At 38.9% G+C, this 24,163-nt stretch overlaps 1 protein-coding gene across 1 annotated transcript; it reads right to left on the bottom strand.

Annotated features, from left to right (window-relative positions):
• Positions 1-3,841: 3,841 nt before the first annotated feature.
• On the bottom strand, positions 3,842-22,418 carry INHBA (inhibin subunit beta A). Its single transcript, XM_048839135.2, has 2 exons — positions 21,732-22,418; positions 3,842-10,630 (listed from the first exon to the last, which is right to left on the bottom strand). The coding sequence occupies exons 1-2, from the start codon at positions 22,117-22,119 to the stop codon at positions 9,744-9,746; spliced, it is 1,275 nt and encodes a 424-aa protein (XP_048695092.1). The 5' UTR covers positions 22,120-22,418; the 3' UTR covers positions 3,842-9,743.
• Positions 22,419-24,163: the final 1,745 nt, after the last annotated feature.

Below are 24,163 nucleotides of genomic sequence, written 5' to 3'. Positions count from 1 at the left end.
AAATCACCATAGGGGTGGAGGGGCTGGGCGTGCGTATGTGGGGAGATGTTAATCACGGCCAAGGGGCAGGGCTGGGTGGGCGTGTGTGCAAATGAGCAAGAGGTTGTATCCCTCTTGCTCTCTATTGCAGACACCCAGCGTAGAGGTTGTTTGGAGAAAGGTGTGAGGCAGGCTCTGTCCCCTGAGGCAGAGCAGAAATGTAGCAGCCATCCTGCATAGTTGTTTGTTAGTTAATTGGTTCCTATTGTTAGTTAATAGGTCCCATTCTTAGTCAATTTCCCCAGGAGCATAAAACACATTGTAAAAGTTTTAAGGCTCCTTTACATTCCCAGGGTGGTGTAAACGAGCCTTATTGTAAATGACAGTAAGGGACGCCTCAGACAGGAAGATCTGTGTGCTTTCTGGCTTTTTTTTATTCCTGTGCCAGAGAGGTACGATGGGGTTAGATTACAGTTTAGGATCTATTTTACTTACACATTTAAAGAAAAAAAAGACTTTGAGGGCAAATAAAATGTTTATCGAACAGTCAATAACATGTCAGGGCAATCAGAACCAAGCACTTTCCAAAGTTTCCAGCCAGGATTATAACTGGAATGCAGGGTTACCAAGTATTTAAAACTTAACTCTCATGTGTTTAGGTAATGCTGAATAGTTATCGTGACTTTTTTCTGTATTGTAGTTTAAACAAATTACCAAAATAAATTGGTTTGATTATATTGCATTATTTTGACAAATATAAAGAATTTTGCAGAACTTTTGACTTTTTGGCTCAGAATTCAGACTTGGGTATCTTCCACTAGCTTAACCCAGGAGTAAATGTTAGAGGCAAACAGTAGAAGGGGGATTGGAGATTGTATTTTATAATGGAGATAAAATGGAAGCTCTTCCACAAATAACTTAACTCCTGGTGATCTTTATGCTTTTCAAAGGCTTAGGCAAATGGCACTCAACTTTGAATAGCCACTTGCCTGGTTTATACTTGTATGTATGTTGTCTTCTTTTATATTTGCAGGTCTTTTGGGTTTCTTTGTATTCAGTTATCTTATTGAAATATGGGACCAAATTCTGCTTTCAGATAACCAGTGTAAATCAGGAATACACCAACTGCAACAGGACTGGGCCATAATCTGTAGCTTAATGAAGTAAAAGAAAGGTTTCAGAGTAAGAGCCGTGTTAGTCTGTATTCGCAAAAAGAAAAGGAGTACTTGTAGCACCTTAGAGACTAACCAATTTATTTGAGCATAAGCTTTCGTGAGCTACAGCTCACTTCATCGGATTGCTTTTCTGTATGTTTTGGAGAAGCAACCTGCGCATGAGCCTTTCTTGGGGAGCTGTGTTGGTTCCTGAGGCCAAAGTTCCTCTCAATATTGTTCTCATCTGAATAAAGCTGTTACAACGTTTTAGAACCTGTTTTGGTCTCTTGTCTTATTAAAGCGCAGCCGCTAATAATTAAGGTGACAGATATTTGTCTTGTAAGAGATAAGAACAACTTCATCATCAAATGATGCAAAATGGATAAGACGCACCAAAGAATTGTGCCATAGCTCCCTGGCATTGAGTTGCAGTGGTTGGTTTGAATTTTTGACATTGCATCAATAAATTGTGATAGCTCTATTCAATGATAAAGTAACTGTTGAGCCCCTCAGTTTCTGGGAGGGTGCGGGAGAGACTTGGAGGCATCTCATCTATTTCAATTCCCCATTGTAGATGCTGTAAGCAAAGGTGCCCTTGTTGGCACCTTGATTACTGAGATGGAGATAAGGGGTGTTCATTCTCTTTTCCTCTGGCTGTGGGAAGGATGAGTGGAACCTTACAGTTAATTTAGATTCCTCACTCTCCACAGAGTCTAGCTGCTGGCGTCTTGCATGCTACCTTCTTTGTCACTCCCTGTTCTGTTTTGTATACAGAGCTATAGTACAGCTATAATGCTATAGCATTCCATTTGCTCTACCTTGAATCTCCAGCAGAAAGAGAAGGGCAGTGATGAGGCCCATGGAATCTTTCAGTGCCACATGTAGGACCAAGAAGAGATGCAGGCAGCACGTGAGCCACTTTTAGGTCACTCCTGTAGCGACCTGTGTGGAACTTGGAGGGTGGAGCGCAGGTTGCAGGAGGAAAGAGTTTGGAGGAGGCACCAGCAAGTTAGTCTGTGTGCACATGGCTTTAGTGCTAACTACAATTGCAGCAACTCTATAAATAGTTCTCATGATAAAGAGCTGGTTTGGTTTTAGCAACATTAAATCCTCTCATATTATTACCTAGTATATAGTACGTGAAACAACTCCCACAAGACAACTAACCCTATGAGGGACTGGAGAGACTGTGACATTTACATCACAATGTTTCCCTTCTGTTGTGCTCTACAGTGATGCAAATGTCAGAAGTGCCAGGATCTGTGGAATCATTCTTCAGCACCCCTCCGTTAATCTAGTCATGTCTATTTATTAATTGTTTAATCTCTTATTAATGTTTGGCAATTTGTTCTTATGATATTGTACTGAGCATACTCAATTTTGCCAGGGATTGCTCCATCAGTGTGGAACGCACCTCCTTGGTCTCTATTGTTAATTATATGAAGTATTTCAGCAAGAGTTAAAATAATAGCTACCGTACTTAATACCAATGTAAAGGACAAAGTGATGTACATGGCCCTTAATAGTAAAGTAAGAATGATGGATGACACCGTGCTCCCATCTATTATATGTTTCCACCAGGGGTCAATGGCCTGATGCCTCAGAGAGAGGAGAACATGCCATAAATACACCTACTCAGTTATTCAATCGTAGGGGAAAGATGTGGGGATACATTTCTTCCTGACCCCCTTGAGTGAACAATGTGAGGTTGATTTCACTTTTATCGCTGTTAGTCACTTTGCCCCTTTAAGCATAAGGACTGATCGCCCTCATAGCCTTGTCTTGGTAGTGCAACTACTGGTACCATTTAGATTTCTTTCGCTGGCACAGCTGCAAATAATACATACATGTTAATAAAAGTATTCAATCCCTTATTGAATTCCTGCAGCATTGTTAGTGCCAATGATTTTCTCTGGCAGTGACTGCTGATTTGCTGAAAAGTGGCATTCAAGTTACTAACCTAGAAGAAAGAAAGTCAATTCTCCCGGCTCTGCAGAAAAAGTTCTGATGATTGAAAGGCCAACTGGCAGCAGCCATGGAGTGCCTATCATAAAGGCAATCTATCATAAAGATGAACCTCAATATTCCTGCTCCCTGCAGCTTGCTATATTGGAACATTCCAATGGTCCATCTAGCCTGGACTAGCTGTATTCATAGGCAATCAGGACTGCTGAACAAAAAAAAACAACCCTCAGAGTTTATAGTACTGAACTGCGAAGTACTATACCACCGGGGGAATTTCTTCTTTAGCCCAGCTGATTAGTTGATTGTTTATGCCTATTTGAGCAAATCATGGAACTGTTGATCAGTTTATACCTTGATTCATATGGACTAGTAGCCCTTGTAGTTTTATCTTGCTAGGGTAACTCCTAATTCTTTGTTTTTGTATGTCTTCAGTCCTTTTGTAGTTGCAGAGAAATATGTCATGGAAGAATTAACAGTCTCAAAATGAGCAAATGTGCTTTGCTTTCTTTTTCATACTTGGGTCTTCCACTAGCTAAAAAATGAAAGAATGAAAAAATCCCATCATCCCTGCGATCATGTACTTGAATTAATAGGTAGTGATGGTAGAATTCCCAACTTTAAGATCTGTTTTACACTAGAAGGCATCTGCACGTTTCACGTTTTTGTCTCCCTTTTTTCCGTTATTTTCCCAGCTCCCCACTCTCCCAACCAGGAATACATAGTAAGGGACGAGTACACAAAGCTCAGTGAAACTCCCTTTATTTATTTCACTTGTGTTGTTGCTGTTGTTATGGAGGGAAAGAGCAAGATAACAAAAGGAACGCTGTAAAATAAAATTGTACCGGACCCAAACATTTTGAACACATGACAATCCCTTCCCCATGCAAAGACGCTTCCTCTTCTCTGGCTCTGCCTTTCCCTTGCATTCCCCTGCAGCACAGACATTCTCTCTCTGTAAGCCAAATTCATCTGTGATGTCGCTTCACTGAAGTCGTTGGACTTACACCAGGGACAACTTTGGTCCTCTGTCTCAGGCGATTACAGAAGGAATAAATTGGTCACGCAGGCAAAGTATCTGACAATTAGTGCGCTGAGTTATTCCTGGCAAACCAATAAGAAAGATTTAAAATAAAAATCCCCAAACAGGTCTTTTATTTAATGTAAGGCCTAAGAATCTACTGGGAGCTGATGAATACTGCCCACTAACTGTACAAAGTATAGGTAGCATGCCGTCAAATATCAAAATATCAGAGGGAATGCCGTGGAAATAAATAACTTCTAATATAAACAGATGAGAACATATCAAACTGTTACCTCTTTAAACATATTGTAAATTTAAAAAACAGTCCTTCTACACAATAAATATTAAGAAACCATTGACATAGTTGAAATGTACTCATATAAATTAACAACTTTAATTACATTAGCCAAACAGACATTGGTTAAAGCACTGCATGTAATATGCAAAATAATAATAATAATAATAATAATAATATCAACAACAAAACACAAAATGATAAAAACAAAATAGGCTTCATAATATCTTGGCTTTCATAATTTATATATATGTATATCTATACTGGGGGTGGGTGTACATATATATATAGTAGATATATATAATACACATATATACATATACATATATATCTTCAACCCATCATCAGTATATGGTTTTCAAAGTGTTTAAATACCAACCCCCATTAAGAATTAACACAAATTCATTGTATCTCAAAAAGAAATTGATATATAACCCAGAAGTTGTTTGTTTCTGCCCATGGAAATATGAATTGTAATTGTTCATATAAGATCAAAATCCTATTTCTCTTACTCAGACTGCATAGCACATTACTCCACAAGTAGTCCCTTCAAAGGCAATGGCACCAGTTGTGGAATAAGGCTCTATTAAATATTAGCAAGTGGCTCAGAAACTGGTTCTTACATTGACTCATATTATTGATTATGATTAACGTGAGGTTTAATTTAAAGGTTTTAATAACTCCAACACATGCCTTTTTATCTACATTTTAGGAACATATTCTGCCACAGTTCCTCATGTTGAGTAGTAATTACTAAATGTGTGCCCCCACTGAACTCAATAGGACTATTTGGAGTAAGAGTAGCCCTTCATTTTTTTATTTAGCATATAGACTTCTATGGGTGATTAAGCTTCTCCAACTCAGAGGATGCTGCTAATCGCACCTCAAGTTTGTAGTGTTACACGTACATTAACTTGATTTATGGGGATTTATGATTCAGTACTAGTTTACAGTGATTGTTAAAGGACTGCTCCTATTGAAGTCAATGGAAAAACTCCCATTCCCTTCAATGGGCACAAGTTGCGGCCCTAGATCAGCATTCTCCTGTGAAATGTAAGTGCAGAAAAATCCCAAAAGGAATCATAACTATCTGCAAGCCTTTCCTTTTACTAAAGCCCCAGACAATCACAGGTAAATACATTTGTCCTCACTAATACATATCTCAATGTTGTACTTAAAACAGGCTCTCCAAGTTGGATGTACTGTTAATATCTGACATTTGTAGATTTAAAAAAAAAAAAAACAACAAGGAAGGGGGCAGCATTTTGGAAGGTCTGAGGCATTTTACAGCACGAGTGCTGGAGAGATATTGAAGAAATTTATTTTTAATTTTCAATTTCACAAGGAGTGGCTTATATGGAGGGGAATACATTAGCATTTAAAAGCCTTTTCTTTTTCTTTTCTTTTACTATGCTGCTACCTAAAAAGAGAGGTTATTTTCAAGATCACATCCCCTCAAAGAACTTGTCAAATTTATAATGCTATTTTGAGGACCTGTAGATTTAATTAAAGCAAATTATTAGGGGGGGGGAGAGGGTTGATCAGTCAGTCTTGATTAACATCCCAGTTTCTGATTTTATTTTATCATATAGGTTTTCGTTTCCCTCTTCTTTAAATAACTCTGACCACAAATCAAAACCCCATGATTGAGTCTAGAGTTGAAGGGAGAGAACTTTTTAAAATTTGGAAACAGGGCGTACATATGAATTCAAGCTACTGAGCAGGGCTTGGGAATAGTTACTTATTGACTTGAAAACCTCCCACTCTTTCCAATCATGTAACCCACCCACCACATCTAAACTCCTCTTTTGTTTCCTCACTTGAAAATTTTCTCATGCTAGTTTCATGTTTTCCAGAACCAGTTCCCTTTCACCACATATAAACTTGTGGAGGGAGTTGGCTTTTTGAGCTATACTACATTAATTTTTTTTTTTAAATTAGACTCTGTCTGCTCTGGCCAGGAAAATCATGAGCCCAATCCTACTCCAATTGAAGTTTATGGGAGTTTTGCCATTGTCTTTAATGGCAGAAGGATTGGAGTTCATGCCAGCAGTTGCTATCTAATCAAACTTAAAAATAGCATATGCTAGCGGGTATTAACCATGCTGTAAATTGGTTCACAAAACATTTCTATAGTCTCATGTAAGTGGGAGCTAGTTGGTGTTGGATGTGGCATCATTCATGCAAATACAGTTTCTCTCCCCACACACTGTTTGCAATAGACCAAAGCTAAGCCCCAGTCTGAGAAGTCAATGGGACTACTGACATGAACAAGCTTTCCAGGAGGGCTAGATGTACAGTTTTAGAGCCTGATCTGAAGCCCATTGAAGTCAATGGGAATCTTTTCACTAACTTCAATAAACTTTGGATCAGGCCTCCAGTGTTCCAGAATCCGAGTTGCCTCCTATTGAAATCAGTAGTAATTTTGCCACTCACTTCAATGGATGCAAGATCAGGCACTTGGTTTGTTTAATTTGTAAAGAGAAATTATTTATGTATTCTTTTTTCCATTGGCAGTTAGTAACCCCTTAAAGAAAAATACAAACTCCTGGGAACAATTTAAATCAGAAAGCCTTGATATCTTATAGAATACTTTAGTGACAAATTTAGTGTTTACCTAATTGTTACAATTTTTACAAAGGTTTTTTTTTTTTGCAAACTGCAAACAAGTCTGTAAAAAATGCATCGTATAAAAAGTACATAAATGTATAACCCATTAGCTGTACTATGCAATCTAAATACTATGGAATAAATTAGATAGAAAACTTAGCTATAAGCACATACATTGATATTTATTCAACAGAGGAATTTTTTTTCCTTTTTTTTTAAAATCTCAATCGATTCATACAAACGTGGGTACACCCACACCCACCCACACACACACACACGGAGTTTTGGCTGACAAAAATGAAGGCCCTGATTACACTTCTTAAACATGGTTCTTGCCATAAAGGTGCTAACACACTGTATCCCTGTCCAGTGTCGACAGGGCTTAATTGTGCTATAAAACTGTTTTTTTTACAAACCGTGCTGTCGCCAAGATGGGGAACCATATTCGTGCTTTTCTAGCAAGAAGTGTTTTTTTAAGCACAGCTCACTAGGATGTTGCTAACATGGGGGCTTGGTCCTGCAAACCTTTACTCACACGGGTAAGAACTTGCAGCATCAGGCCTCATGGTTTCCAAACTCAGTGTAGACAAGGCCTTAAGGTTTCTCCCATTCCCTCTAACCTTTTCCCCTACCCAACAACAAATGTTTTTACTTCAGCATTCTTTTAAATATGACAGTGATAGAATTTTAAAAACCTATCTACCTATGCCCTATGGGTTGGACCCTTCAGGTTAGGTGTTGACACTGAAAATTAGGTCTTATAGTGTGCAAACTCATCAAGAGTCGCCAGACTGGAGAGCGATGGTTGAGACAGCCAGTCTGTTATTAAAGACTGCATTTGAAATAGAAATAATACCATTGCTTTAATTTTACTCTGTGTTCTACAGGTGTGAGGGTGGAGAGGGCCCAAAGCTGCATGCAGGGTGACATCAGATCTTGCTAAGTGGTTCACTGGAGCTTTAGATTTCTTGTTACGAGGGATTGTTTTAAATGTGTTCCTTTCCATTCATTAAAAAAAATAATCTTTTAATACACTGTGCTTTGCACACAAACATTCATTGCTTTAAGAACATTAGGGTGAAGCCTGAAGTGCTTATACCATGTGTGTATATATACATATATATACACACACACACACACATATATATATATCCCCCTTGTATGAAGTTGTTTTCCTACAATGTACAGCTGCTGTACATCAGGGAAAAGTCTTAGTGTCATGAATGTGAAAGGAGTAACAATTATACCATAGATGGGTCTGAAATAGAATCCTGGACTCAAGCACCCAGGACTTTCTAGCAGTTTGAAATCCGCAGCTAAACCCAGATCCCACTGTTATGTTTTGGGCAATATTTCAATTAAACTAGTTAATGGTTGTATATCAGCCTGAATGTAATCAACTCCATTGTCCCATTAATCTAAACCCTGACTTATTACTTATGACCGGTACCAACCACAAACAGACTGTTTAGAGGCTCACATAAATGTCTTTGGTGTATGTCTCTATTCTTTTAAAGGTACAAAATAATAATTATTATTATAATATAAATAACTATTTTGTGTGCTGTAGCAGTTCTTGTATAGCCCACAATAAGTGCAGCTCTCAACCCCTCCTACGCCCAATCAACCTCCCTCGAATATACTTGTTAAATAAAGATTAGACAGGTCAAACACCATTGTAGTGCAAATAGTAAACGATTAAAAATTTTTTTTTTTTTTTTTTTTTACAAAATATAGAAATGTTCGGCTCCAGTAACTGGACAAACATGTTCCTTTCAAGTATCTCTCATTGAAACAAAAAAAAAGTTACTTCCATTAAATAAAGTCTTTCTGGGTTTTTTTTTTTCTTTCTCTCTCAGGTAAACAGTTTCAAACCAACTAGGTTGCATAGTTCTAATGTTGTAAGCACCTTAACGAAATGTAACTTTGTATTCTTTCTTTCATTCTTTTTCATTTTTTTTCTTCTTTTTTGTTGTTTTTTTTTTTGTTTTTTGTGGGGTTTTTTTTTTTTTTGCAAATGTAGTGCAGAAGATGAAGGTGTGAACACCTGCGCAATATTGTCCCTTTACCAACATAAGTAAGTATATGTATGTGTGTATTTGTGTGTGTGTGTTCACGTATGTATGTGTGTATTTATGTGTGTGTGCTCGTGTAAACACACACATGCACACACAGGCATATATATATATATATATACACACACACACACACACACAAACATACATACAGTACATACACTCTCATTATGTCCTTGGTAAATTGGGGGGAGGGGAGAGGGAAAAGTGCCAGTGAATGCAGTGTTCATACACATGGCTTTTCTAGGATTTTCAATGCCGTTTTGGACTCAGAGTCCAAATTGCTGCAGGTTAGGCAAGCTGCTACCAGGGCTTGAACTGATGGGTAACTAGGAGAGGGAACACAATTCCCCTTGTAACAAATAATGTTTAACATACTATATAATAAAATATGGAACATATTGAAAGGAAGGGGAATCTCCCTCGCCACACTGCTATTCAAAAAATTTCTCATTCAAGCCCTGTTTGTTTATGCACTCTTTTTCTTCCTTTGTCTGTCTGTAATCTTTTTGAACTCCATCTTTTGTTTGTTTGTTTTAAATTTGTTTGATTTGGAAAGATTAAACCATAGCCGGGTCTTTCCTCTACTGCAGCTTCTTTTCAATTCTCCACACAGACAGGAGGCCCTCGGTGTGGGTGTGTGTCTATGAGCAGCCACACTCCTCCACAATCATATTCTGAATGTCCTTCTTGATGATGTTCTGCCCGTCGTCATAGTATAGCATGGACATTGGCCGTAGCTTGGTGGGCACACAACATGACTTGAGATTGGAGAAGGGGCTGTGGCCCCTCATGCGGTAATGGTTGATGACCGTGGAGTGGAAGGATAATGATGAACCAGATGTGCCCGCTATGTGGCTGGGGCACTCACCTTCACAGTAGTTGGCATGATAACCTGTGGGAGCAATGATCCAGTCACTCCATCCAATGTCCTTGAAGCTGACGAAGAACTGCTTCTTGCAGCAGATGTTGACCTTGCCGTCGCACTCCAGGCCCCGTCTCCGTCGTTTGTGCAGGCGGTCGTCTGAATGCCGGGCAAGCATCATCAGGAAAGGTCTGTGTGACTGCTCTTTCTCCTCTTCTACTGTGGATTCTCCAACTTCCTTCTCTTTCCCTTCCCCATCATCTTCCTTTTTCTTCTTCTTGCCCAGCAGCACCAGGCTGGCTCCAGTCTCCTGGCATTGGTCACAGGCAATCCGCACATCAAGGGAGCTCTTGCCCTGATCCAACAGGTATTGCACACTACTGGAGACAGGAAAGATGTGCCAGGTACTTTTACGGGTGTCCACCATCTTTTCAGAGATGAGAGTCTCACTTTGATCACCCTTCAGCTCTCCATCCTCCATTTCTTCTGCTCCTTCAGAGTTGCCTTTGGGCTGTCTCTGCTGTTGATACAGTCGGATGGTCACTTTTGTTCTGCTTCGGTTGGCCTTGGAGACTTTCAGGAAGAGCCACACTTCAGCATGCTCCACTACCGATAGGTCACTGCCTTCCTTGGAAATCTCAAAGTGCAGCATTTTCTTTGCGGTGCCTGAAGTTGATAAATAAAAACAGATGGGAAGAACCGGTTAGTATGTATTTTTCATTCCTTTGATAAGTTTTTATTGTCACCAGAAGAATAAAATTCCCTAAGTTATGTTTCTATTTAATATTCTAAGTGTTCCCTACTGTGCCTTGCTAACCCCCTCTGTCTCTCACATCTCTTTGATGTTACCTTTTCTTGCACTGGAAATTCTCTATTTACTGAAGTATCGGTTTTCCTATTTTTTTATCATATAAAATTTTGTTTTGGGAGCATTAATCATACATGTGAATTCATGCAGTGCATTTAATGACAAATGGGCATTACTTGGTGTGTAGGGGTTAGTTTTGCTCGGCTTTCTCTTTTGATTGCTATTAACTGACAGGGCACGTAACCGCTGTTTTTTTTTTTTTTAAAAAAAAAGCCCATAAAAATATATAATACACATAAAAATCTGTGTCTAGTGATAAAAATTGGGCGGCTAGATCCATGGCCACAGAAGTCAATGGGGGATTTGCCAAAGGAAGCAGGATCTGGCCCCTATACATCATCATCGTTCTTCATTAAATTCTTACACCAAGGAAGTATATGCCAATAGTTTCAGAAACCTAGCAATACTTAAATATCTCTCTTAGCATTGAGAGATTCAGAGATCTATACATTTCAAGCATGGCTTAGTGTTCTGCAGCCAGATGCTTAATTCTACTGGACTACTAGCTATAGATGCTGTTCTTAATTTAACACAGTGTGCCCGTTGTGATTATAGTAATAGCAAATCCACCAAGAAATGAGCTAAAGAACCTTCTGGGGAAGGTTCTCTGGCATAACTATATAAACTTGCTGGGATGCCAGTGATGATGATTATGCTGAGGAGGGGGAGTTTCTTTGATACAGACCTCATATCCCTGGCAGAAGTTAAAGTGAACGGTGAGGACTGTTTTATGATTTGATCGCTAAAGCATGAAGTAGTTAAGAGAGAATGAATTGGATGGTTTTTTTTTTTTTAAACATCTGAGATGGTTTGTTTGTGTCTAAGACTATGGCATTATGATTTGTAGGAAAGCTGGATTTTTTTTTTCTAGAGAAAGAGAAGCCTAGCACTCTGGGGGCAAAGTGTTTTCTCTATGGGGCAGGATGGACAGGCAGCAGATGTTTGGAATTTATAGTTGTAAAACTTTAAAATGGATAGGGACAGATTCTGAACCCTTATTCAAACTGCATAACACCTTGCTCCACAAGTGTGGAGTGAGGTACCTTTCAATGTGAGGTAGGGTATCAAGGGCAACCACTGATCAAGACTGAAATGGTAGAACCAAAGCATCAAAAAGGTCACTTGAAAAGGGCTATTGTATCAGCGAGGCTGTTGATCCTGGCTCTTCTTCATCAGAGAATTCCACAAACAATCATTAATTGTTCTCATTAGTTCTCACAACACCCCTCAGAGGTATCCCCATTTCCTAGATGGGGAATCTGAGAGACAGTGTTTAAGTGAGTTGCCTATGGCCACAGAGGATGCCCTGTGTGAATGTAAGAACTCAAGAGTTCCTGGCTCCTAAAACCCTGTGAGCAGCCCACACTGCCTTCTTAGCTACCTGTTTCTTTCTTTTTTCTGATACAGAGATCTTCAGCTTCTCCAGATGGAATTCCCAGGTCAAAGAGACAGTAATTTCTAAATTACTGTGTGCCAGAGGGCACACTGTTTTGGTTTTTGTTTTCCTTCCCAGTGAGAGTATGAAATTGTGGACTTGAACTGTCCTTGGGACAGAAAAACATATGGATTGTATTAATTGTTTCCCATCGACTTTGCTGATACCTGTCTCCAAAGTGGGTTAAATGTGGTTCTCACGGAATTAAACAGGACTGTGGGGTAAGGTACTGCTTTCAGAGGTGTATCTTTTCTCACTTAAAATTTGTAAGAAGTTTTGGGAAAAGAGACCAGAGAGTTCTAGTGTGCCAATCCAAGCTGACAAAAGCTTTGAGATGTGAGGTTTTCTGAGAATGACAGTCACTGGATAGTGATTAAAAGGAGATGAGTTAGCCCTTTTTGCTATTGCATGTCTGGTGCTCATGTTTCCATTTGGGCAGTAAACAAACTATGGCAAAGCTGTCCGCTTTATAAGTGCAGAAAGTTTTTGATACAGATGGGCATTAACCAAAACTCCATATATGCCAGAAATTTGGAAAAGTTCAGATCTGGACTCCAACTTTATAGCTTGCCCATGTCTTTGTAATGGGCCAAACCAAAACCTAAATCAGAGCACCCCAAAATGTGCAAGAGTTCTGGATTAGGAATTGAATTTTGTGGCTTATATGGTCTGTCTCTCAAGATATATGATGCACGTACCCCCTTCATTATGCGCCTGCACTTCTGAGCAAAGCATTTAGAGTAGTGTAACTATGCTCCAGGTTTGGATTTGGATCTGGATCTAGATATGAAACACCTCTAAATTTAAGGGAATTCAAATCTAGGCTTTTGGTTCTAATGTATAATGAGAAAGGGGCTTTATAAAGAAAGTACTTATTAAAGGGTTACTTAATACTCTTAGGTGTCAAGATGCAATATTTAACATTTCTGTTCTGAGCATTATAATGGGAGCTGAGAATAATTATAAAGTGACATACTTCCATAAGTAGATTGTAGGCTGATGAGTAGTATGTGTAACAATTTAGTTACTCAGTTTGAACGGATGTTGCATGAAAGACACAAAATCTCTGGATCTTTTAAAATTCGTTTTTCATAAGTCCCCATATTTCTAAAAGTTGAATTAAATCCCTAGTAGTAATAAAAAAAATTGAATAATACAGCATGAAGTATTTGAATAGACTTTCAGTGCTTTTACCTTATCTCACTTCTGAACTGCTGCTGCAAAGTAACATAAGATGAAGTCTAATGCCATAACAGCATACCAACATTAAGAACTATGGATTTAAATTCCAAGGAAAGAAGGAGATGCAAAAAAGTCAAACGGTCCTAATGCTTTTGTATGAAAAAAAATTTCTATTCAGTCCTCAAGCCCACATTGTTTAGTAGAAAATTCTATTATGTTAAAGAAACCTTTTTTTAGATCCCTTTTCAGGAGGCCGGTATGGAAGAAAGCTGGAGGGAAAATTAACATAGTGGTGGGGAAAAATCAAAACTCTCTTGAATTCACCCCAAATCCCGAATCAGCTAACTATGATCTTTTGTAATCCGCTTCTAAGAAAGAACTAACAGTATAAATACTGAAGTCCTAACTTGGTTTGTACAAAGTCCCTCTTTTGGGCAAACTCTCATTGTAGTCAGTGAGAGTTTTGCCTGAGTAAAAGTTGAGTTAAGACCTCAAGAGTTGGCCCAATGTGAATGAACGTTCACCATATAAGAGTCATTTTTTTTAAAAAAAGCCCCATAAATATCTGAAGAGGAATCACATCTCAAGTGTTTTAGGTTAGAAATTCTGCAGTCCTGTTTTCCCCCAAACATTGCTCAGGGATTTAGCTTCAGTTAAAAACCTTGCGTAATGCTTTGGAAATGTACACTGCCTTCTAATGAAAAAGCATGCTGTAGTCTGTCTGATAACTGAAAGTGCAAAAGAGATCTCACTAAATGTTTTGGGTGGTATCATTTCATCACAAGCTTACAGCAATACTTTCGTTGTCCTCTTTTTGTATTTCCTTGTCTGCTGTGGCTGATTTTCAAGCGACTTTTTCCATTTCTAATTACCCTGTTCCTCCTGCCTGATTCATGTGGAAAACCCCACAATCCAACATTGCTGACCCCTTCACCCTTCAGTGCTTCTGAGCTATACTGACAAATATTAGATTGTGTTATCACAGGAGAAAGTGCTAAAGATGGGAGAGGTGTGCTTATTCTAGAACCCCAGGTCTGAGTGCCTCTCACCCCTTACTTAACAAAACATTGGGGTTGTTTGTATCTGATTCCACATCCCTACTTCCCAGCTGTGGCTGGTCTCTGCCACAAAGAAGGTCCTGATTCTAAAGAGCAAACAGGAATCTTCTAGCAAAACTAAATATGTTGGCAAAAGTTGTGGAGAAAAGTGAAAAATAAAACATTAATTGCCTATGTTATGTGGTAAAAGCTTTTATAAGGAAGGAATTATTCAGTGGGAGGGAAATAGAGCAACACTATTTGATATTTTAATGAGAGTTTGCTATCATCTTTTGCCGTTCAATATTGCTTGCATACCTTTAAGGACAGGAGCCTGAACATGTGATGGGAACGAAGGATACATTTAAATCCTCCACATACCAAGCTGCAAAAACTGGATGGGCAATCATAAGGCTGCTTATGTCTGTGTATAATGACCTAATACGGAAGAATTAATTTTTTTTGACTGCATGGAATGGGGGTGAGTGGACAGGGAAGGTGGCAAATCACTAGAAAAACCCATGCCAGAGCTGGGAGGTGGGGGACTTTGAAACCTCTTCATTCTTCAGAATGGGCTTTTGTGTGCTTGGTGTCCCCCAGGAGAATGCAGAAGGAAAGGAGGCATGTCACAGATAAACAGGGCTTTGCCAGTGGGTCCAGGCGGTTGGTGGACCCACGCAGCAAATCTCTGCATGGGGCTGCATTTACTACTCCCTCTTAGGTCTCTCAATAGAAGCCAGAGGATTGCAGGTGTTAAAGTGCACTCTGAGGCTCATGACAAGTTGCAGTCCCTTCGTGTGCAGTTCCAGCCTTCTAACTTAGGATTTACACTGTGCCTCAGGATAGGGCCCTGAGTGTGAGTTTGAGCTGTGTGCACCTACACAGGTAGGGCCTGAACTGTAGATCTTTTTGAACTCAGAAGATCTTTTTGAAAAAAATGACAGGTTTCAGAGTAGCCGCCGTGTTAGTCTGCATTCGCAAAAAGAACAGGAGGACTTGTGGCACCTTAGAGACTAACCAATTTATTTGAGCATGAGCTTTCATGGGCTACAGCTCACTTCATCGGATGCATTCAGTGGAAAAGTGAGCTGTAGCTCACGAAAGCTCATGCTCAAATAAATTGGTTAGTCTCTAAGGTGCCACAAGTCCTCCTTTTCTTTTTGAAAAAAATGACAGTACATTTATAGCAGGTTTTTCCTTAACCAAATGTTATTAAATGGTTAAGTCTTTGTTTCCCCCCTCCCAGGCCCATCCATCACCCATGGAAGCAATTATACTTCCTACCATTATAGTGGAGCTTACTCTTAATACACGGTATTTAAATTGGCCATGGAAAAATGTTCACTGTGTAAGAGAGCTTTGTGACTTTAAATTTCCATTCTTCGTTACTGTTTCATTTTAAGTCATTTTTATGTTATACTGTAAGTGAACTATTTTTCCCTATAAAGCAAGCTTTTTTTTTTTTTTTTTTAAGTTGCTAACTTTACTACTGTCTATGTTTAGATTTTGGGGGGAGGGGGACGATTTGTACAGTGTGCCAATCTGTAATTACATTCAAAAGCATCCTTCTCTTTACTCCTCATTTTCGTTCCCCGGGAGACAGAGAAAAAGAAATAGGTTAGTAGAAAGGTTCTTCTGGAGCGAATGAAGAGAAGAGTGTGGTTGAGAGATAATTGCTTGAAAGGTTTACTAATGAGTGACCACTAGAGCTAGAGGAATTGGTCACAGTTTATCCAGTGAATTTAGCCTTGTTATCTGTCTGGCAACTATCCCTAAGCAGACTGATTATTACAATTTTTTCATTATTCATGATTATTCAGTGGCAATTTATGTGGATGTATTTCAGTCTACGGATCACTCACAGTGATTCTCTCCAGTTATTTATTATTCTTCACGTGTGATTGGTCACCTAAGTCACAGGATTGTGTTTCTGCTCCCGGACTGGATAACTGTAACTCTTTAAACAAGGGAAGAGCACTTCTGGTGCAAATAGCAAATACCTTGTATTCATGTTCACATACTCTTGTCTACAGGCGAATACAGGTATTTGCAGGAAGAACAGTCATTCCCGAAATGTTCATGCGCACAAAAACCCATTCCCATAAATGTTCATGAAATGGCCAACAGAAAAGGTACCAGCAAGGTCATCTCATCTGAAATTTGAGTAAATTCAGCTCTACTGACTCATATTTTATTTTATCAGAAATTAACATGTTACTTATTATCCAAAAAGGAGACATTCTGCACTTACAACATAGAGTTCCTTCACTAGAGTTAAAAATCTTCCCTCATGAGGTTTTGTGTGTTTGTGTGTTTTCAAGGGAGTTGTAGGGGTGCTTTCACCAGTAAGATTTTTGTAATCTTAAGTTAAAATGGTTCATTGTACTGTAGAAGACAAAAGAACAATTTGTGTGTTGTTAATAATACCGCAGATTTGAATTCTAAGCTGCCACTCTTTCCATACAAATATTGCACTTTTGTGCAGTAAGGGCCAAATCCTGAGCTTATTGAGGTGAAACGCAAAATTTCCACTGGCTTCAAATGAATTAGCATTTGACCATAAATTACATTGTTAAAGCTCTGTTACCACAAACAATATTGACTTCACACTTACAAATACACATGTCCACATTTAAGGGCACCCGGACACAGATCTATGCACACATTTATGCCTACAGGCCAGTTTATATACACTGATCGGCATCCATTTGTACATAGGCATGCCTGCGGACGTGCATGCACATACATTTATCCAGGCACCCATGTCCATTTACCCAGAAACACTACACACACAAATGCATGCACACACATGCCCAGGCTCGCATGCCCTGGCACATACATCGGCATAAAAATACATAGGCACACTTATGCATATATACAAGCAAAATGTGTGCCCACATGTACCCAGCTGTATTTGCAGACACAAGTGCATACATGTCTGCACGCACAGTAATGCTCTCTCAGATACCTTTTCTAAACTAGTTCTCTCCTTCTTGGATTCACCTGCACTTTCTTAAACTGTTCGCAACCACCCCAACCCCTAGAGAAGCTTCTCATTTTGTTTCAGTAAAATGCATTTAATTAAGAGGGGTTTTCCTCTCTTGGAAGTAATTTGCTTTCATTTGTTAGACTTGGAAGCTTTGATAAAGTGGGGGGAAAAAACCAAGGGGAAAGAGATTTGTTTTCTAAAAGCCAAGGAGATTGCACTAGGACAAATGTGATAAAATCAGCTCAGATGATGATTCACGGTCACATTTCTCAGTGTCTGTTTAAAAAAAAATAATCATTTTTGATCTCTAGATTTCAAGAATGTAAGCATCCACCAATTTATCAGATTTATCTTTTTCCCTTCCTTTGCCTGTTTCCTTACATCGCATTATTTTTCCGGTAATCTTCCACTCCAGTGAATTTCTGCCTTTTAAACTAGATGGAAGAAACAAGATCTCCACTCAGAGGCTACAGATAAGCACAAAGATCTTTGGGATTCAGGATCCAATTAGGTAAAATAGCAGCTTGCAGGAAGGTTAACATGCATGAACTGAAAAGCCTTTGGAAGAGTTGTGCCCTCTTGTGGCCATTGAGTGCTTTACTGAGCACAGAAGGATATACACTTAAATAAGCTTCTTTTAAAAAGGCAATTGATTAAACAATTTAAGAGGGATAAATGACCAATCCTCCTTCTTCCCCCCTCATTCCCACCAAACACTTTGCTCTTAATGCCAGGGCTGGCTATCTATCTAGGAAAAGAGACGTCTGAGTCTTTACTGTCAAGTCAATTCACGTCTAAATTTGACATGAAATGACGAAAAAAGGTAAAACTGATGTGAATAGCTATCACAATTCTCATTTATTCTTGATATCTCTAATAACAACCTTTGGGATTTCAATGCTTATAACTCCCCTCTCTTACCCAGTGGCTGATGTTAGCAACCCCCTTCAGTGCTGATTTAGTTGCCAGGATCAGTATATGCACTTGGAACTATCCCAGGGTTTAGTAGTTGACTGGCTAATAAGCTATCTACTTAAAAAAAATAATAAAGGGGTTAGTAGCCAACCAGATTTTATAAGCATTGGCTATCTAAGTAATGGAAACTTGTTGGCTATGCCTGTCAAGAACATATATGTCTGCCCCTCCCCCCTTTTCTCTAACACAACTTTTAAGACCTTGAAGTAAACCGCAGAGTTTTGGCAAAAGGATGCTGCTAGCAGAACTAATCTCAGTTAGTAATCTTAGCTGGATATGTAAGTAGAAAATCATTTTCATGTTTTATTTGTTAGAATGCCAGGGTACAATAGGGTTCTCTTATAAACTTTTGTCCAGTACTCTTGGTCATTAGTTTTACAAAGATGTGCCTGGAATTGTAGCATTGAAAAGTACCTGCCAAGACTTCTGCTGATCTCAAGGATATGAGGACACCTGTGCTTTAGATGAGTTCAATACATTTACTCTAGCCTCTCCCTGCCCGCCCCCCATTTATCTATATCCTCTACTATTTTTCATTTTAGTCTCTCTGTTTTATGAAACATCAGCTTGAATATAGATTTTGAAAAACAGAATAGATGCACAGAGTAGTGTGTGCATACTTCATTTTCATTGTATATTTGTGTGCAACAGCTGGAGGCGATTTCACAATGAAAAGTGAAATATCTCTTTTTATGCTTGTGAGTATAGAATAACCACAGTTCCTGAAAGGGTGAAGTATGATAGGATTGTGTGTGGTCATACCCACACAAACAAAAATCTAAATTCTTACTCTTATTTTCACCAGCATTTAGTTGATATAACTTGTGTCAAGTTTCCATTCATTTTGATGGACTCTCTACTGCTTCCTTTTTAGATGATGGTGGTTTTTAGATTGCCCATGGATCTGTGTTCTGTTCCTGGCTCTTCCACACACTTCTTTTTACAACCTAAGAGAAGTGGCTTGAATTCTCTTTGCCTCAGTTTCCACGTGTGCACAGTAGGGAAAATAATACTGCTTTAGCATTTAACCTCCATCTTTACAAGTGAGTATGTGTCAGCGAGCTGATGTCAAGCTGAATTAAATCATTAGTGTTTGGATAGCACGGTGAGCTCCATGGATGGAAAGGGTTATTCAGCTGTAAAGTATTATTAATAGATCTTGAATTTATAGAGGAAAATTATTTGTTCAGCAGGTTAAAGAACTGACTAGCAGTAATGACCCCATCCTACAGATATTATTCCCTACTGGAAGTCAATTTTTTTCATTATAAACCTAGACTCTTGTACATGTCTACTTTATTAAACACTTCTAAAAAAATTCCCTTCCTCTCCTTCCAGCTAAATGTCCAGTTGATATGGAAAAAAAGGCCCCAAACATCTCTTAGAAGATACCTGCCATAGCTCCAAGAAGGTGGAGTGCATCAATGGAAGCAAAAAGGCAAGAGAATAAAATTCTGCATCCTGCATTCTGCTAAAGAACTAGATACCACAAATCTTGTTAAATTAATTTTGTTGTTAATATTGATCATTATATGGACGTAAATCAAACTGGCGTTGTGTGAGCATTCAGTAGTTATTAACAGAGAAATGGGCAGCTGGATTATTGGCCAGTCTGTGGGCAATGGCACAATTCTTTTTGGTCATGTGACTCTAAGCCAATTGGATTAGGAGTTGCAATTTAAGGCTGTCGTGTTTAATAGGCATATATCAAATTCAGAATTCCTTTGCGTCAGGGCGCAGGAAAGACAATAACGAGTTTACAAATAATTGGGACTCACAGGATGAACAGAAACCACTATTCATTCCATATGTGCTCTGCTTTGAGAGAGGTGCTGAAAACCAGGTGGGAAGTCTGCTCATTAGCCTAGCGATTTCTTTGCTTCTATAAGTCCATTCCTTAAACAGGTAGAAAACCACAGCTGCTTCAAGTGTTCACTTGCACTGAGATGTTCTATCCAATGTTTGAAATGGCGAGCACACAAGGGAAGAAAAGCATGACTCTTCCCAGGGAAAGAACTGATAACGGCTGCATTGACAAGGACGCCAAAGGCAAGGGCTTCTTGTACAGTTGGAAGCCATACAGCCGGCAGGAATGTCTGCTCTTAAAAGCATGCACACTTCTGTGTGTGGCTTGCCTGCAAACAGAACATCTGAGTCAACAGGTTTTCAGGACTGGAAACTCTGAGTGTTGTCTTAATTGTTTATACTGCCGCAGCAAACTTTTAAACAAAAATGCTTGGAGTTCCTGTGCATACTTTGCCTACCATATGCTATATCAAACAAAACAGTGACATTCTTTTAAAACTGTCTTGGCAACAAGAAAAATTCTTTGGCTAGACAGCATCATAAAAAGAGTTGCTATTAGCAATTTCATACCTCTCCAGATTGGTGATACAGCTATAGCAAGATGTAGACGATCTTATGTACATGCATACACATATATTCCATTGTACTGAGTTCTGGTTCTACTCATTTAGGGGAGAATGTTACAGCACATGATGAGGTTTTGAGCAATTAGTTAGTAAATTCTATACACTGAACATTTTATTCTTACCAATTAAAGAGAGCAGAGTAGTTCAAAGTGAACACTGTCAAGGTTGCAGTCTTTGGCAGGGAGCACTTAGGAACAGAATCTTTCCTCTTTTTTTTTTTTTTTCCAGCATGCAAAGGTCAGCATTACAAATTGGATCATCTACAAGTATTTGTCCTGATTCTATTGAAGTTTATCTGACAGTCGCTGAAACAATGTATTGCCTAGGATGCTGTGCTAATTAAACAGCAAAAATGCCCTCCCACTTGTATTAAGTTAAATATGCTCCATGTGGTGTTACACCTACTGGTATTTTTTTTAAACAAGGAAGGTTTATTTTAAAAAATAGTATTTAGATCCCTTTCTTTCGTCAGAAACTTTCTAAGAGGTTGCAGCTCTTTCCCTTTCACCATCAGACCGAGGATCCAGTACTTCAATGCAACTGCTCTGGTTTGGAAAGGTTTGGAAAGATTCCTTTGCAGCCTGGCTTTCTGCTCAAGATTGGTTAGATAGCTTCCTTACTGTTTGGCTGTGTGAGTTTAGCAAGTGTAAGCAAGTAAGCTGTAGCCAAGACTAAAGCAGGTAGAATCAAATTCTTTTACAGTCCTTTTCCCTTCACCCCCCCTCCCCCCCCCCGCTTCCCCTTTCTCCCTATAATCTTACAGAAAATATTATTGTTGGGGAGAAGAAACAAGTTAATTGCAGTTCTGGCATAGAAAGATATTTTACAGTAGTTTTTTCTAGCACTCACCTGATTCTGCAAATGTGATGATTTCTGAAGTTTGCTCTACAAGTTCATTCATTTCTGCTCTTCTTCCAATGTCATCCTCTATTTCCACATAGCCATCCTCTCCCACCTTTCCTACGTGGAGTTTCTTTATGGCGTTTAAAAGTGCTGCCTTGGGCACCGGCTGAGTGATGTTAGGTCTGTCCCTCAAGTGCAACATGTTCAGTATGTGCTTCTTTACTGCTTCCACCATCTCAGGCTGTGAGCTTGGCACATCCTTTGAGAGCGTGGCAAGGGCACACGATGGGCAGCCGGTGACTGAACTGTGCCCCTCAGATCCTGGGGTTGGAGAACTCCTCGCTATAATCCAGCAAAGCACCAACAAAAATCCTCTCTTCAAAAGCAAAGGCATCCTGGCAGCAAAAGTTGTTGTGATTCCCTTTTTAAAAGGCCCTGCTTTGCCTCTCTCTTCACACACAGGTTTTTTGTTGTTTGTTTGTATGTTTGTTTTTTTTCCCCTCGCCTTTTCAGCAAATTCTCTGGAACAAGAATAGAAAGTTTTCTGTGAAGTTTTGTTTGCAGGTTCCCTCTCTGAATGCAGTAAGTGCTGTAGATGTTTGTGGCTGTCAGGGAGAAGAGTTCTGACTCTGTCTCAGAGTAGGAGAGAGACACACAGAGAGAGAAAGAGGACGGATTGGCCTAAAGTGAGTGAGTGAATGAGAGAGGGAGGGAGTTTTGTCTGTGAGTAAGGGCTATGATTAGGAAAGGGGGAGGAACAGCCAAGCTGCCTTCCTTATGCTCATTGCTCCCTAACCCACACCTCTCTTCAAATATCACCACTCATGTTTTCTGCCCTCCCCCACCCCCCTTTGTTTTTTTTTTAATCTCTTTCACTTCTTTTCACTTTACTCTTTCTCTCTCTTAATTTTTCTGTTTGAGTTTCCTTGCTATAATTCCCCATCTTTTTCTATTTCTTCAACAACATCACAGGCTTAACGGAACAGGAGAAGCATGAATGAAAGAAAAGAGTTCACCCTTTGGATAAGCACCTTGCTGTTGCTCCTATCCAATATTAGATGTTAAAAACTGGGGGGGGGGGGGGGGAGAGAGGGAGAGTAAGAAGACAGGGGATCTGAATGTTTGGAGCTTAACATTGTTCTGTCCTGAATGAAAAAAGAGAAAAGATGCTACTTTTCCATTTACTTTTTAATGCTCAAAAGTTGTCAACACTGGCAAGAAATCTGAAGGGAACAAAATAAACCTTTTTTGTTGAGGGGACGGACGAGGGGAGCCATATAGTACTACATAACACTTTTTCTAGCTGCACAGTGCAGCAAAGCATAGAAAGACACAAGCAGGAGACAGTACAGCACATATCTGTGTCATATTAAGATACTGCCTTCCTATCCAAATATATGCCTCATTCTACCCTAGTGTTCGCCCAGAACTTCTCAAACAGATCTATTTAGGTTTGGGATTAATCAAGTAATGACTGAAAAGTGCTTGACAGTGAAATGTGTTATATATAACTGGCCAAATCTTAAAGCCCTGATTCAGTTTTTATTCAATTCTTAATCAGGCAAAACACTCACTGATGCAAATAAAAATTTTGTCTGAGTAAAGTCTTCTAGATTTGGCCCATTGTTTTTAGAAAGCACTTTTCTTTTGTTTCATTCATTTAAACCACATAGTACAATCATGACATCAGAAGAGGTGATTACATAGGAAGAGTAAATCTAAAATACTATTAAAAGCCAGATCCTCTACCAGTAACCATACGCCAATTAACACCAGCTGTAGATCTGGCCCCATATTAAAAAATCATTCTTTGTCAGTTACCTCACGTTGTCCTGACATGCTTTATAATCTTCTACTCTATTCACCTTAGCAAGCTAAGAAGAAATGCTTAACTGAGAAAACTTCCTTATGTTTTGACGTTATAATGAAAAACTAGAAAACTGGATTTTATCAGTTTAACACCTCAAACTTTCAATATTCTTTCTAACTGCCTTTTAGAGATATCTTTAAGATCACTTTTGTTCTTTTTTTCTTACGTGCGTTCTTTCTTTTATACACACATGCACACATAATATTTGTATTTTTATATATGGTCATCCTATATCTTACAACCAGTAGGGTTCCGTATATTATCTTCAAAGGTATTTGTAGTGGGAAGAAGTAAATTATAAATATAAGCATTGTGAGATCTGTAATTCCCATAAAACAACTACAGGCACGAGATCTGAGAGGAAGGGCAGGGAATAATATAGTGAAAATGAATTAAATATACAGAAGTATTTGAGCAATCAACAAGACTTTTGCAAATGTTACATAGTGCAATTCTTTTTTCAATAGGGCTCTTTTATAAGAGTTTTTCTCTATTAAAAAGCATCTACAGTACACCCTAATCTGAGCTCTACTGACCTCAGTTACTATACTGTTATACTTAAGGGTCT

Source organism: Caretta caretta, chromosome 2 (assembly GCF_965140235.1).
Source record: "Caretta caretta isolate rCarCar2 chromosome 2, rCarCar1.hap1, whole genome shotgun sequence".
Lineage (NCBI taxonomy): Eukaryota > Metazoa > Chordata > Testudines > Cheloniidae > Caretta > Caretta caretta.
The sequence above is the reverse complement of the archived record's forward strand: the minus strand, read 5'-3'. Positions and strand labels throughout refer to the sequence as shown.

Bases quoted from the DNA above. Each gene is read 5' to 3' on its own strand.
- INHBA (XM_048839135.2), bottom strand. From the start codon at position 22,119: ATGCCTTTGCTTTTGAAGAGAGGATTTTTGTTGGTGCTTTGCTGGATT. The intron at 10,631-21,731 runs GTGAGTGCTAGA...TATCAACTTCAG, and splicing joins CATCACATTTGCAGAATCAG to GCACCGCAAAGAAAATGCTG.